This window comes from Mustelus asterias, chromosome 2 (genome assembly GCF_964213995.1).
Source record: "Mustelus asterias chromosome 2, sMusAst1.hap1.1, whole genome shotgun sequence".
NCBI lineage: Eukaryota > Metazoa > Chordata > Chondrichthyes > Carcharhiniformes > Triakidae > Mustelus > Mustelus asterias.
The window spans coordinates 69,936,594-69,953,128 of record NC_135802.1 but is presented as its reverse complement, the minus strand read 5'-3'; the positions used below and the strand labels follow the sequence as shown (position 1 = coordinate 69,953,128).

Sequence of the window (16,535 nt, the reverse complement as noted above, 5' to 3'; positions counted from 1 at the left end):
GGTAAATTTTCCTTTGTCCTATTTGCTTTCAATGAGAAAATAATAGATTGAGGGGAAAAAAGGTAAAAATTTCTTAAAGCAAAACACAAGAGGTTGAAAGTTAAACTTAAATTATAACCATATCGATTAAGAGCTGTGAGAAATATCCTTCAATTTATCAGATTAGTCATTCAAATAATTTGCTACTTTCTTCAAGATTAAATGCGGTAATTGCTTTTTTGGGGGGGGGGGGGGAGAGAAAGAGATACAAACAGCATTACATAGTGTATTATAAGCTGAGACAGACTAGAAAGTCCCAACTTCGACCCCCAGTTTGTGCTAAATTAATCTCAACCAAGAAATGAGAGAGATTGCTACAATTATCTTTGCGGCTTTATCAGGTGAGAAAATGCAGCTAGATTTCCAGTTCTTTCTTTAGAAACTGCTGTCAGAAAGTAGATGTTACGTCACGACAAAATTGAGTTCACACATATGTTCCCCATGAGCATGTTGGCCTGCTGATACTTACTGCTTTGGATCACAGATTAACAGGAGTGTATAGAGCCCACTGAAAAATAATCTAACAAGGAGCTATCACCGTGCACAGAGGGGATCAGGAGAGAAAATGGTGGAGCGTGAGAGAAAACATGGAATTTCAGTGGTCCATGGCATCTGCCCCTGCTCAAGCCACCACTGTTGGGTCACTTGTACAAAGACGAGACAAAATTAATTTACTGGAGATCCAAAGGAAGAGTCTTGAGATTTGAACTAAATAGTTGTAAATGAGCAAGTTTGCATTAATGTTTATTTCTAATTACAATAAACAGAATATATCAGTCCCTTATTTATACAAAAATACCTGAACAGTTACAGTTAAGTTCACAAGCCTTACCGCTATTTACATCAAGAAGCAAAGCATATTATGTATACAGATTTTCATTTAAAAAGTTAATACCTTCAAGCATTCCCTGAAAAAAAAAGGTTTGCTGTATTCCATTTCATAGTAATCAGTTTTTGCATTGTGTTAAATTTAATCTGTGATAAGCAAATCCTATCACTGGAAAAGGTGCATTGATTGGTCAAATGGTTGGTTAAATCTTCATGCAAAAATAACAATGAGGAGCAGACCCATACAAATTGAAGTGCATTACCTATTTTCAGTTTGATGGGTGAATTAGCTTGCTGTTAAATATAGACACACAAGTCAATGTTGATGTTAATAACCAAATACGTTTGGTATATCCTCCTTAAACCAAAGATGATACGCTACGTGATGATTTTTTTTTGCAGGCCAAGAAAAAAATCAACAAGCTTCATCAACCCTGAGAGTCCCCTTTTACTGTACATTCATATCACAAATACAAAAATAAAATATCATTGGCTTCTGTTATTGACAGCCAGCTGAACCTATTGGGCCCAGTCAAATTGAAGAGTGTGCCAGAATTTCAATGGAGGAACTCAGTCAAGCTGACAGTAAGAATATAATTAATAATATATGCATATTATCTGCTGCACTAATGGATAAGTCTAAATGATGAATAATTAGCGTGTTCAAACCATCAGACACCACATTTTATCATGTGGCATCCTAAACACCTTTTCCACCTCTAAATTTAAATATAATTTACATTCATAAATATGCAAAGAGATGCAATACTGATTTTAAAATTCTGGCTAAGTGTTTATGGATAAGGTATCTGGAGCTTGGTTTCAAAAATACTCAACTCTTTTGGAATATAATTTTTGGAACCAGTGATATTTTGTTAAATTTAAATGCCTTCAGGGCAGCAATGGGTGTGTGGAGCGGTTTATGTAAATTATAAAAGCATGCATGTATATTCTTGTGTGGCAGTACAATAGGCAACCTTCTCTTTGAAAGCGGCACTTTGAGACAAATACAATACAGCAGAAAAAAATGAAAATCATTTACTTGTAATAAAAGGCAAATGCCCTTAAAATCAAATCAAGTCTTACCCTCAACAGGTTTTGAAAGAAAATCAATACAACATATACTAACTGAAATTGTAATTTGTAAACTATAGTGTTCTACTTTTACACATTCTTTTAAAACAGGGCTGCCTTCATAGTTGTTTCATTAGAATTGCATTTGAACACCAATTGGTTTCTTTTACATCATCATTAGAAATGCATGATTTTGTAAAAATATTTGATGCCTATTTTAAGAATGGGTTTAGTACATTTTGAAAACACTTGTTTTATAGCACTGCTGTGCAATCTAAATCGAATAATAATGTTTTATTGCTGTAGGCTAACAAAAGGTCACTGACCTGTCCAACATGAATGACCTTGATTACCAGGGCTAGACAACAGAACTCTAGCAGATAAAACACTAAACCAATTCCACATGTGGATAAACAATTAGCTAAACCTCAGAATGGAAATCGTATCTAACGCTGAGGAGCAAATTCTCAGAAAACAAGATTAAACCTGAATAGTCAAAGATCTGGGCTAATGAGTGTCGGAGGCAATTTTAATTTTGGGTAAACTGAAGCTTGCCAATCAGTTGCCCATTTTACACCCCACCTGATCCCCCACTCCACTAAAGTCAACAAAGGGCGAATAACAGTTATCAGGAACTGCCAATTTCCACCTGCACAAAGTAAAAATTACTCCTCTCGTGTACAAATCCATCATTATTAAATATTTTTCAGCTATCTCCAGAAAGTACTTAAAATTGATTTAACTTCAATGCATTATTGTTTCAAAACTTGATTTAAATACATTATTTCACAGCAGTAAAATGGGTTGGATCTGCATTCTTGATCAACCTGTTTTAACTTCCAAAAGCAGTAGCCATATGATTTGTCCCATTCTTTCGTGATCTCTACACTTGAACATTACTCATATTAAGCTGCATTCAGGAAGTAAAAGAAACATTAAGTGCTGTAGGAAATGAAATGTCTCTTCAGCAATAGGATGATGTCTATTTTTCTTTTGAATGAGCAAATGATGAGCCCATTTAAAAAAAAACAAAGTCAGTATCAAGATTACTCCAGAGCAGGTGCTATAGTCAAGTTTTTGTTGTCACAAACAAATCTTTTATATGTTTGTAGTTCATCTTGAAGATCTTTTTCAATTTCTAAAAGTGATTATTGAAACATGCAAATACTTAATTGCTCAGCCCATCTTTTCTTCTGTATTACCACATATTTTGTGAACAAGAAGTTATAGCCTCAATTTTAGTCTTCAATTTATGTTTTTATTGGATTTCACAGTTCTGTTAAACGAACGCAGTTCATTTTCTCCAAAAGACTCCAGAGTTGACGCAGAGAATCAGGTAGCAATTCAAGTCTGTTATATCTAATTCAAACCAGTAAACAACAATCAACGGTTATAAGGAAATCTGGGAACAATAATGCTTTAGTTTGCAAGGAAGGATTCCTCGGTTTAATTGATAAAATTCAACAAGCTGGATAAGATCAGTAAATCTGGTGCTTCCATCATCAAGACTGAAGACAAGTTGTCCATTATCTTCAAACTAGGAGGGAAAAAAATGATTGAATAAAAAAACGCACAACATATGCAATAAACATTCCAAAAACTACCCACATTGGCACCCAAAACTGGCACCACATGCATTTTAAGATTGACATGTACATTATGTTTGTTATGAGATTATGGAATCGTAATGACAGAAGACATATTATTGAATCTTACTGGACATTTGTGCTCCACAACAGTTAAATATTCCTCATACAGTATCATAACATGTCAAAAAAGGTTAACTTCTTTAATATTTTCAGTAGCATTCAGTAATTCCGAAAGAAATATTTTTAAAGTAGCAGGTCTTAAGTTGCAACTGATTCCCTGAAAATAATGAATCAAAACAATACAATTTTTAACTTCAACGTGGAATAAGGGTCTTCAATTCTGTCAATCGCTAGTTCCTGCACTATTGGAAAATGAAAGAGCATTTAATCATCTCAAGCTTAAGGCTCTCTCCAGGCCAAAGCAGAATATGTTAAAATTGCACACAATCTTTAATCCATCCACCAACCACTCCAACTGTTCCCAACAAAAATCAGAAGCCAAAGGCCCTGAACAAACGATGAGACACAAAATATGATTTAGGCCTTCCTGCGGATGCTAAACATTACAACCCTTGCAATCCCAATCCTGACAAAATTAGTTCATAGGCCTACACTCCATCAATAATGCAGTTATAACATCTCAAACATAAAGGCAAACAGTTCCTCCTGCATCTCTGTCCTTTTTGACTCCCCTGCTCTTCATCCTTACTCTTCATCCCTGCACTTCCACCGACTCGCATTTTCCTATCCCTCAACTAATCTTTCCACTTCTAACCCTTCCCAATTTTCTTCCTTCCATTCATTTCCCACTTTCACTATCTTCCTATACACTCCTCCACCCCATACCCCTACTTGTAATTAACACCCTCCTCATCCTGTCCCCAGTCTCTCTCTCTTCTGGCATCTTTACATTTCTCCTCAACTCATCCTTTCCTCTTCTCTGCTCTTTGTTGACCTCCAATCTTGTGTGTCTCTACTCTCCTCATTCTTTTCCTCTTTACCTCCTTCTCCCTTTCCTTTTTCTCCTCTTTTTCATCCGACCCTCCTCCCTTAGCGCTTACAATTGCTCAAGTACCTCCCTATCCTCCAACCTAGAAATGTTTCTCAGCCTGTCCTTCAACATGGTCAGTTTTTGCTTATTTAAATTGATCAACCTAAAAATACCCATTGGCTTCGACTGGTTTGTGATCCCACAGGAGATCAACTTAAATGAGCAAAAATTGACCACGTTGAAGGACAGGCTGAGAAACATTGAATGATAAGTATCACTTTGTGCCATGTAAAATTTTCATTTGAGTGTGGAGTTGAGTCAGTACCATTCAATTAGTTAACACACCTACAGTATTTATCAGTTACAAATAGCTGGAAGCAATTGTATCTTTATGTTGTCAGTAAAATACTAAATTCTGAATTATAAAAAAAGACACAATAACATCAATCCAAGGCAATCAGGAAGATAACTGAGAACTTACTGGTAATATCTGGAAATGCCTGATCTTCTGTTGACAGTATAATGTTAGCACAAATGTCTTTGGGTTACTCTGACTATCTCTCAGAAGAAATAACCTGCATGAACAAAATCAAAATTAACCACTTATGGGTAGATACAATTTACAGTACTACACTTGCAAAAGTGAACAATGGAGGCAGCAAAGAGAACTGCAAGGATCCCATTTGATACAGTAATTTTTGAGCTAAGCAATATCCTGAGAGTAAATGCTGAAAATACCTAAAATGATTGTGTGACTGAATATATCTCCTCTGTCTCTAGCTCATGGGAGAAAATGAGGAAGAATTTCTCCGACTCAGGATTATTACCGAAGTTAGAAGACAGGGATGAGTGGATTGAAATTTATTTTTAAATCTTAAATGTCTTTGGGATCAACTTCTCTGACCACACCATCCTTCTCAAATCACTCATCACAGTATCACAAGTGTCATAGCTTGGTATGGCTCCTGATCTGTCCAAGAACCCAAAAAACTATAAAGGGTTGTGAATGAAGTTCAGTCCATCATGCAAACCAGCCTCCCACCCATTGACTCTGTCTACACTTCCCGCTGCCTCAGAAAAGCAGCCAGCATTAACAAGAACCCCACGCATCCCAGACATACTCTCTTCCACTGTCTTCCATCAGGAAAAAAATACAAAAGTCTGAGGACACGTATCAACGGACTCAAGAACAGCTTCTTCCCTGCTGCTATCAGACTTCTGATCGCATCTACTTTGTATTAAGTTTATTTCTCTCTTCATTCTAGCTATGACTGTAACACTACATCCTGCACTCTCTCCTTTCCTTCTCCAAGTACGGTATGCTTTGTCTGTATAGCACGCAAGAAACAATACTTTTCACTGTATACTAGTACGTGTGACGATAATAAATCAAATCACTCATGCACTGAGATCCTGTTCCTTTTATTTCATAGTGTTTTCATTTGTCTAGATAGTTGGGCAAATACAGTGATCAGAGAATCCTTTTCACTTTATTCTGGTTTGCTTGATTTCATTCAGTGCCCTTTGGCAGTCTCCATTGACTTTAGAATTCAGTAAATAACACATGACTATGACTTTAATCACCAAGCAATTGTCATGAAATGTCTCTTGCTTCACTATATATATTTCAAACAGACCCTTCAAGTTGAACTGTTGAGCTTGAGAAATACCTTCCAGCAAAAAAAATTGTGACCAAACAAAATAACACTCTGCTGAACGCCAAAAGAACTATCAAAAATATATATTTTCAAATGTGCCCCATAAAACGTTTGTATTTAAATTCAATAGATTGGCCCTTCCTTGGGGCCTATTGCTCAGAGAAATGACTGATTGCAAATGAGCTTAAAAAATCTAAATCATTATCAAGTCTGTTAAGTGAAACGTATTTTTAACACTTGACAGAATCAGTTAATATCCATTCTTAAGCAAAAGATAGTTACAGGATGCAAGCTATGATGTGCTCGCTCTCACCTTAAATGCAATGTCACTGAGGCAGTATGTTCAGCTTTCAAGCAAATCGATAGCTCTCTCAAAATCATCATGCACAGCCACGTGGCTACTTTGTTAGGTGTAGAGAAATATGCTTCTCACACCACATAAATTTTGCATATTGCATTGCAAAAGCAAGTTGTGGACACAAATTACTTGCGAGCTGGATTTTCATGGGATTGCACATTTTGGCTGGGCACTGAGGTGACATATTTATGTTCTTCCAAATTCCAGCTCCTACTGTTGTATCTGCTTTTAGGAAAAGGCCACAAGGACAAAGGCATAATGGGAAGGAGCATTCCAACTGATGTCTCCTCATTTGAATTAAGGACACTGATCTCCAAACTATTAGGGCTGAAGATTATAGGAGTGAGGCAGGGACAGCTTGGAAACCTTACCAAAATTTATAGTACTGAAATGTTTTTATTCATTCTTGGGATGTGAACATCACTGGCATGACCTGCATTTGATGCTCTTTTTTTATTGCTCTTATTTTCCCTTATTCACCTTTCTTAGGGTCCATAGGACTCTAAAATTGGCCCCGCAGGTGGAGGAGGTGGTTAAGAAGGCGTATGGTGTGCTGGCCTTTATCAATCGAGGGATTGAGTCCGGAGATAATGATGCAGCTATATAAGACCCTCGTCAGACCCTACTTGGAGTACTGTGCTCAGTTCTGGTCGCCTCATTACAGGAAGGATGTGGAAAAGATTGAAAGGGTGCAGAGGAGATTTACAAGGATGTTGCCTGGATTGAGTGGCATGCCTTATGAGGATAGGCTGAGGGAGCTCGGTCTTTTCTCCTTGGAGAGACGAAGGATGAGAGGAGACCTAATAGAGGTATATATGATGTTGAGAGGCATAGATCAGGTGGACTCTCAGAGGCTTTTTCCCAGGCTGGAAATGGCAGCTACGAGGGGACACAGGTTTAAGGTGCTGGGGGGTAGGTACAGGGGAAATGTTAGGGGGAAATTTTTCACACAGAGGGTGGTGGGCGAGTGGAATCGGCTGCCGTCAGTGGTGGTGGAGGCAAACTCAAGAGTCTTTTAAGAGACTCCTGGATGAGTACATGGGACTGAATAGGATGGAGGGTGATAGGTAGGCCTAAAAGGTAGGGATGTGTTCGGCACAACTTGTGGGGCCAAAGGGCCTGTTTTGTGCTGTAGTTTTTCTATGTTTCTTAACCTACTTGTACACTGCACAAAAGCAGTATAGAAACTCTCTCTGCTGTTTGACAGAATTCTTCATTGCTGCCATTCTTATGCATGTTCCTTGCATCTTTTTTTGGCAAATTTGGGAGTTTCCCAAAATGATGCGTCAGTCCCTAGAGATGACTATAAGCCTGATCTAAAGCTATCGACTCAATGGGCGGAATTCTCCCAAAAAAATTCTAACTGCCGAATTTGTGTAAAAACTGGAGTAATTCATGCTGGTTTTTTTTACAGTGGGAGTTCAGAGAAGAATCTCCCACACTCTGCACTGAAGAGGTCGCCAGCGTGGATATCATTAAGTTTCAGGGGGTGAGGCCTATTCCTTCTGGAGAAGCTGAAATCAGCATGCTGATCGGACCACTGTGTCAGTGCCGAGATTGTAGCATGCGCAATGGCCCCGTAATGATGGCCTCCCGATTGCTGGCCAGCCCTGCGACCCCCGCAATGCCAGCTCCCAGTCGCCCAATTGCTGGCCCCTGACCATTCCCGGGCCCAGCCTCAACCCCTCTCCTCCTGGCCCACCCCAATCTCCAGCCCCCATCCTCGTAGTCCCAACCCCCACCCCAGCAGTGCCGATCCTCACCCCCCCCCCCCCCCCCCCCCGATCGCTGACCTCCCTCCTTCTGCCATCAATCCGAACTGCAGAGTGGCAACAGGATCCCCCAACCGATCGCCCCTAGGCCCTGCCCCCTCTTGGCACTTCCCTATGCCCGGTGGGCAGTGCCAAGGTGTCCTCTGGGCATTGGCACTTTGCTCCTTGAGCAGTGCCAGGGAGCACAGACTGGCACTGCTAGGGTACCAATGCCCAGGGGGCACCACCCTCCTGCCACCTGACCCCTGGGGGGCCCCAATTGCCTCCCCCCCCCACCTACACCAGCAGGATCAGGCCACTAGCTCCCTGAAGGTGGGGAGCTACTTTAATGCCCGTTGGTGTGAAATACTCTGGCGGGGTGGGAGATGCTAGCGGGTCTGGAGACTTCAGTCCTGGGCCCGCTAATCACATTCAAATAATATTTAAATGGTCTGTGCATCTCATTGCCGATTTCCGGCATGGAGTAGACACCGCCGGATATCCGGCGCTGGGAGATGCAAGGGGGACGTGAACTCTCGCGCAAAACCCACAAATTGGCCGCCGTGGAATTCTCCCGGCCCGCTACACTAAAAAATTAGCGCAGCAGGATGGGAGATTCGCAGCCATTCTCTCTCATGCAGGTAATTAACTCAACTGCGTTTAGTAAATGTGAATGAAGAAGCAGTATCAGGTGATGCTAGAAACCCAAGTGAGAAGCAGAAAGTACAGACAGTGGAGGAATAGAAGACAACTGGCCAGAGTAACAATTTGAGACTTTCCTGAGCTGCTATGGGACAGATTGGGCTTGCATTTGCAGAAAAGCTAATTTCTGAACACCAGTGCTTCATACCAATATCTGATAATGTACAAAGTATATTGCAAAATCTTTTAGCAAGTGTGAAGGCGCCCAAATATGTGCAATAGCATCAAGAGAAAATGCTGGAAATAATCAAGTTAGGCAGCATGTGGAGAAAGGAATTTCTCTCCATTGATGCTGTCTGACTTCGAGTATTTCCAGTATTTTCAATTCATATTTCAGATTTACAGCAGTTCCAATATTTTGCCTGTGTGTACATGCAGAGGCATAATGACCACTTTAGAGAACTGCAATCACCATGACATGCATGGTATTGTCACAGCCATCTGCATGGAAGCCTGCATGTCATAGGAACAAGAGTATGCCATTCAGCCGCTCAAGCCTGCTCTGTCATTCAATAAGATCATGGCTGACTCTGTGGCCTAACTGCATGTACCTGCCCTAGACCCATATCCATGGAATCCCCTGCTCAATAAAAATGTGCCCATCTCAGACTTAAACCTAACAATTGAACTTGTATCCACCACCATTTGAGGAAGAGTGTTCCAAGCCTCCACCACTCTGCATGTAGAAGTGTTTTCCAATATCTCTCCTGAACGGCTTGGTCCTAACTTTTAGATTATGGCCCCTTGGTTCTAGTGTCTCCAACTAGCAGAAATGGTTTATCCTTATCCACCCTGTCCTTCCCTGTAAATATTTTGTAGATTTCTGTCAGATCACCCCCAATCTTCTGAATTTGAGAGAATAAAGGCCTAATTTGTCTAATCTCTCCTTATACCTGGACTTCAGAGGTTAAGTCATCATTCTTGTAAACCTACATTGAACTGCCTCCAGGGCCAAAACATCCTTCCCAAGGTGTGGTGCCCATACCTACACACAGTACTTTAAGTGGGATCTAACTATGGTTTTGTACAACTGAGAACATCTGCATCCCTATATTTTAGATATGAAGGCCAGCAATGACATGTCAAAAGTCAAGTGCAGTTTCTATTGTCTTTTCTCTTGCATTATCTCACTGGAACTACTGAAACCCAAGGCTGAATTTTACAGGAGTCTTGCAAGGAAGGACTTAACTGGTTGGGAAACTGATCAAATGAAATCGGATTCAAGTTTCAGTGCGAGTCAACTGAGAAGGGGCCGGAATGTTCAGACACAGGATAAACAGATACAAACAAGGATGCTGCCGCTCAAGTGAGGTCACTGTTGGACCAGCCAGCAGACCCCTGAAAATAATAGGAGAATGTCAGGCACACGATACAGCCAGGTAACCATCATAAAATCAGGAGGGTATTGGTAACTGCAGAGTTCTCTCATGACACAGCATGCAGAGACAGAGAACAACTTTCATTACAGAAAACGTATTAGACGACCTGGTCCCATTATTTGTCTGTGGAAATAACAAAATGCAATTTTATTTTTAATAAAGTTGTTAGAAGGTATTCGGAGAGACAGGATTTACAGGCATTTAGAGAGGCAAGGACTGGTTAGGGACAGTCAGCATGGCTTTGAGAGTGGAAAATCAGGTCTCTCAAATTTGATTGAGTTTTTTGAAGGGGTAACCAAGGAGGGAGATGAGGGCAGTGCAGTTGATGTTGTCTACATGGACTTTAGCAAGGCCTTTGGCACGGTACCACATGGTAGATTGCTGCATAAGGTTGAATCTCATAGGATCCAGTGTGAGGTAGCCAAATGGATACAAAATTGGCTTGATAACAGAAGACAAAGGATGGTTGTAGAGGATTGTTTTTCAAACTGGAAACCTATGACAAGCGGTGTGCCTCAGGGATCGGTGCTCGGTCCACTGTTATTTGTCATTTATATTAATGATTTGGATGAGAATTCAGGAGGCATAGTTAGTAAGTTTGCAGATGACACCAAGATTGGTGGCATAGTGGACAGTGAAAAAGGTTATCTCGGATTGCAACGGGATCTTGATCAATTGGGTCAGTGGGCTGACGAATGGCAGATGGAGTTTAATTTAGATAAATGCGAGGTGATGCATTTTGGTAGATCAAACCAGGGCAGGACTTACTCAGTTAATGGCAGGGCGTTGGGGAGAGTTATAGAACAAAGGTCTAGGGGTACATGTTCATAGCTCATTGAAAGTGGAGTCACAGATGGACAGGGTGGTGAAGAAGGCATTCGGCAAGCTTGGTTTCATTGGTCAGAACATTGAAGACAGGAGTTGGGACGTCTTGTTGAAGTTGTACAAGATATTGGCAAGGCCACACTTGGAATACTGTGTACAGTTCTGGTCACCCTATTGTAAAAAGCATATTATTAAACTAGAAAGAGTGCAGAAAAGATTTCCTAGGATGCTACTGGAATTTGATGGATTGCGTTATAAGGAGAGGCTGGATAGACTGGGACTTTTTCCTCTGGAGCGGAGGTGGCTTAAGAGTGATCTTATAGAGCTCTATAAAGTAATGAGGGGCATAGATCAGCTAGATAGTCAATATTGTTTCCCAAAGGTAGAGGAGTCTAAAACTAGAGGGCATAGATTTAAGGTGAGAGGAGAGAGATACAAAAGGGTCCAGAGGGGCAATTCTTTCACACAGAGGGTGGTGAGTGTCTGGAACAAGCTGCCAGAAGTAGTAGTAGAGGCGGGTACAATTTTGTCTTTTAAAAAGCATTTAGACAGTTACATGAGTAAGATGGCTAGAGAGAGATATGGGCCAAATGCGATCAATTGGGACTAGTTTAGTCATTAAAAAAAGAGCAGCATGGACAAGTTGGGCCGAAGGGCCTGTTTCCATACTGTAAACCTCTATGACTCTAATAGCAACGGTCAATATATTTACTGGGTTATTTACCATGTATAGGTTGACAAAGCTGGATAAGCATTGGGTGACTTGTGTAATTGGATAAATAGTTAGAAACTAGCACACTAGACTTCCTGGTTACAACTCAGTTTCACCTTCTAATTTTCAAGCCTTACGATCTTCTGTCGATGGCCTCTGTCACCTTGTCCAAGGTAACTGCTGTGTATGAAACAAAATTGAGCAAGATGCAACATGCAATAATTTTGGAAATCTTAGCTGGGCTAACCAGGCACATCTGAACCAGTTTTAATATGCTAAGTGTATGATTCATGAACTTGGAGACCATAGTTGCAGTTACACACATTAAAGGTGAAAAAAAAATCAGGGGAGAAAGAGTGGGATAAATAAACAAAAACAAGCTAACTTAAAGCTACAAGTGATGCAACAGGAAATAATCTGCAAAACTAAAAATAACAAACTTCAGCTCCAACAGAAAACACAATAATCAAATCCAGTACTGAACAGCTAAAACATACTGACCATCTAGTACACATTCGAGGTAACTGCACAGAGCAAAGAACATACTCCCAGAGAAAATTATGCTCATTTTTATTTTCGCTGCCATGAAAATGTTAGATGAATTGGTGAGAAACAAACACATGGCATGGTCTAATTCTAAATACCAGAGCCCAACATTGATTCAAATACACTTTTGTAACCAACATCGTGGACTGGAAGATGCATTTATGAAAACACTTTACAAATAGGAAAAGTAATAAAGTTCAGTGCTTAAAGAATTAAAATATTACCTTTTGAATAATTTATAATAGGTTTATGCAAACAATCCAAAAAATATTTCTACTGAATTATTGATCTTCAATAACTTCCTAAAATGTTTGCTTTCTATTAAATGCACTGTACATGGGCACAAGGTGCAGAATAGCGATGTTTCTTGGATTACACAGCTGTAATTATTTTTTTCCCTTATATTTCTCCTTACCCATCCACAGGCCCCTGTTTTTCGATCATACCATGAGCCTCTTTTCGAGAGATACGGCCGTGAAACCATGGTTGAGTTCTGTGAATAGCTGGATAGTTAAAGAAATTAGTGATACAGGTTTCAAGCTTCATCAAAATCTCAGTGTGGGTTTCATTAATAAGTAGATTAATAGAAATTTTCAATTTACATGCAACTTACTGTGGCTGAGCGTGGGGGGATGTAATGGACTTGAACTACCCAAAGTGTTCATCCTTTGACTACGTTTCTGTAGGTCAAAACATTTGAAATATATTACATCACAACAAAAGTTAACATGTATTTAAAGGATCTATACTGAACTAAATCACAAAAAGCAATAAAGATCTCCAAGTTCTGATGAAAGGTCACCAACATGAAACATTTGGCTGGATTTTACATGCGCAAATCAGGTGGGTTGACCCTCCATGCAATAGTAAAATAGGGAATGATTACATAGTGCCAGCAATACAATGTCATCACACCAATCTCCCAAATTACAGAAGGCGATCTGGTGTAGAAATTAGCAGCTCTTTCGCCATTTTGAAATCACTCATTAAAAAGCTATTAAGCTCATTAACAATTCAACCGTCCACAATTTTCATTGCCTGCTGCATTTTTCAAGCATTCGATGCAAAATCTATTTTTTTACCGGAACTACAATGAAGTGATACAAGAACAGTAAAAAAGGCCTACCACCATAGTTAAATGTAGAAGCAGATTCTGCCGAGGAAGATTGCAGCATTTGTATGCTATTTAATAACATTTTATCACTTATTTTGCACTTTCAGTCAAAAAATAAAGAGTAATTCTTTGAGCATGGGGCCTTTACGATTCTGCGCCTGACTGATTGTTTGCAGCATTACCTCTGTCACGTGACATCCTGGCACTACAGTGCCGGTTGGGCAGAGTCCCCCTTGCACCTACATAGCTGGCTTCCTTCCCACCAGATGGCCACTAATTGGACGTCAGATGCTTCACTGGCACAGATGGTAATGGTAGGAACAAGCGGACCCCTTAATTTCTGTTCCACCTCCATCACCCCGCCAAGGAATATCAAATTGAATCCATTAACTATTTCACTCCACAGATACTGCCAGATCTGTTGAGTATTTTCAGCATCTTGCTATTAACAATATCCAAACTATGAAATAAAAAGGCAATACATCTTAGACACCCTTCTCATCTAAAATAATGTGTTATTGCTCAGCCAAGTACCACAACAAGTTTGACAATGAGATAACTTAATTACTTCACATTAGGCAACTTCTTACGCGCAGTGACTTCAACATCCATTTCACCTTGTGGCTGATTTTCCTTTAACTTCTACCTCCAAATAAATTCCTCATTCTGTTGATCATAGGAAGAGAACAGCAAGGCCATGTGAAATGGCTATTCCCCTTCACCTTGCCACCTCAAATGGCCTCATTCTTCCTATTGTGTCAATTACAGATAAAGCCATCTTTGATCACTTGTCTGCGCCACTCCCACCCACATCCCCTTCCGTCCTCATTTCCATCTGTATCCTCCTCAGGAAAACACTCCTTCCCAAGTCGCTTAAAACTGCACTTTCAAATTCCCAAAAGTAGTCTTAGTCAGGCCTGTCATTCACCATAACATTTCTGCTCACTCAGACCCTCACCAATAACTTTGATACCCAAGTCTCAATTAGAACAATTACTGTCTTTTACCTATGTTGCTCACCTATGTTTCTCTAAAGTTTAATGGATAAGGGCTCAAATGTTTATGGCAGACAACTGGTTTAGCCATTCATCATCAGATTTTGGGAGACCACATGAAGCATTCTTGGTTCCTGCTCGCTCAAAAGTGTTCACTATTTCAGGATCACCATGAAATGCAAAGATAACCCTGGCTCCTCTTCACTGCAAACCATGGGCTCTCAAAGTCTCCCAAAAAATTTCTAAGTGTCATAAAGGCAAGAACAATGGAGTGATCCGTACCAGTCTCTTCAGCACACTCCACACCACAATCCACCAGCACTTAGTGCACTGAAAGAACCTTCATGTGAATCATGCCATGATACAGACTCCAGGCATGTGACTCGCCCGAGGTGGCCGCAGCTGTGTGCAGGTAACAAGGGAGAGCTCAATGTAAATGTTCCCACTGTACTGCCAGCTAGTCACGCCAGGAAGATGGCACCACGGTTCAAGGAGGGAGGGCTTGGATGGCTGCTGGACACCACGGTGGAGAGGCAGGCCATCCTAAAAGTTTAAAGTTTTTTTGTTAGTGTCACAAGTAGGCTTACATCAACCCTGCAATGAGGTTATTGTGAATATCCCCTAGTCGCCACACTCCGGCACCTGTTCGGGTACACCGAGGGAGAATTTAGCATGGCCATTGCACCTAACCAGCACATCTTTCAGACTGTGGGACGAAACCGGAGCACCCAGAGGAAATCCACGCAGACACAGGGAGAACGTGCAGACTCCGCACAGACAGTGAGCCAAGCCGGGAATCGAACCCGGGTCCCTGGCGCTATGAGGCAGCAGTGCTAACCACTGTGCCACCACGCCGCCCACTGCACCTGTACCTCTGGGAGGAAAGACAACCCTGGAGCAGGGTCTCGAATGCAGCCTGAGAAGAGGTGGCTGTGGTATGTAGTGCCTACAGTCTGACACAGGCCAATGGCGAAAGATGATGAACAACCTCATTCGAGCTGCAAGGGTGAGCGTCCACCCGTCTAGTCCTGACATCAGTCCCATCTGTCACACCTGGAATGTCCACCATGAGCTGCTCCCGGAGACACCATGGCCACCCAACACCAGACCCCCGTACATCCTCCTCAAATCGCTATGGCAACCCCAGTCACAACCACTGCCTGCCGAGGCATGGTGCCGAGCCACCTATTCCACCCCCACTAGCTGCCGGCCATCAAGCTCTCAATCATCCCTTTATGACTCCGCAGGAGAAGATGACGCAGAGAGTGGAAGACAGGTGGCGGGACCCCGTTGCATCTCCTGACTCCTTTTGAAGAACGAGTGCTGGATTTCACAGGGGAGCCACCTGATGGGTTATGTGCGATTATGATGCAGCTGCTGTGCATGCCACCCCACCCAAATATATACCACAGGTCATACCCAACATGAGACAGTCTGAGCTCAGAACTCTGGCACTCATGTAGAGCAAAGGCGTGGCTGTCAGAAGGTCCTGAATGAGGAACCTTTGCAGTATACACCTGCATGTACCCACTTGGATGTTTGGTGCCCAGTGGCTTTCAGACATGGCATCCAGGTCAGACAAGACAGCAGGGAGGTGCCCTCCTAACTTACATGCGATGGGTGTCCTTGCAGGGAGCACTGCAGAGTTCATGCAGTGTGGAAAGCCATGTTAATACCTGCCAGGCTCCCTTGATTGGGGCAGCAGTTGCCAGGTGCTTGCGACTGTTAGTTGGGCCAGGGATGGGATGCCTGTGTTAAAACATTTAGCCCTCCCAGCTGAGAGATGACAGGGTGGAGGGTGCAATATTAGTGGGATTTGACCTCTGGAACCCCTTGGGAGTCTTTCAGCAGACAGGTGGATGCTTGTCACATGACCCTAACCCAGCAGCAATCCCCAACCTGAGATCCCCTGGACCAACCCGAGTACCCCCCAAGCCTCTACGCTCAGGGAAGCCCCATGCCCCACCCATGGCA

The 16,535-nt window shown here is 41.6% G+C and overlaps 1 protein-coding gene across 6 annotated transcripts in view; it reads right to left on the bottom strand.

Moving 5' to 3' along the window:
- Positions 1–752: 752 nt before the first annotated feature.
- grb10b (growth factor receptor-bound protein 10b) overlaps positions 753–16,535 on the bottom strand; it is a 170,409-nt gene continuing 154,626 nt past the window's right edge. For all 6 annotated transcript variants that reach the window (XM_078236849.1, XM_078236839.1, XM_078236876.1 and 3 more), the window contains 4 exons: positions 13,066–13,132; positions 12,868–12,955; positions 5,003–5,096; positions 753–3,478 (listed from right to left, as the gene is read on the bottom strand). In XM_078236849.1, the coding sequence (XP_078092975.1) occupies positions 3,332–3,478; positions 5,003–5,096; positions 12,868–12,955; positions 13,066–13,132 (396 nt within the window). In that variant the 3' untranslated portion in view covers positions 753–3,331. The remainder of the gene's footprint in view (positions 3,479–5,002; positions 5,097–12,867; positions 12,956–13,065; positions 13,133–16,535) is intronic.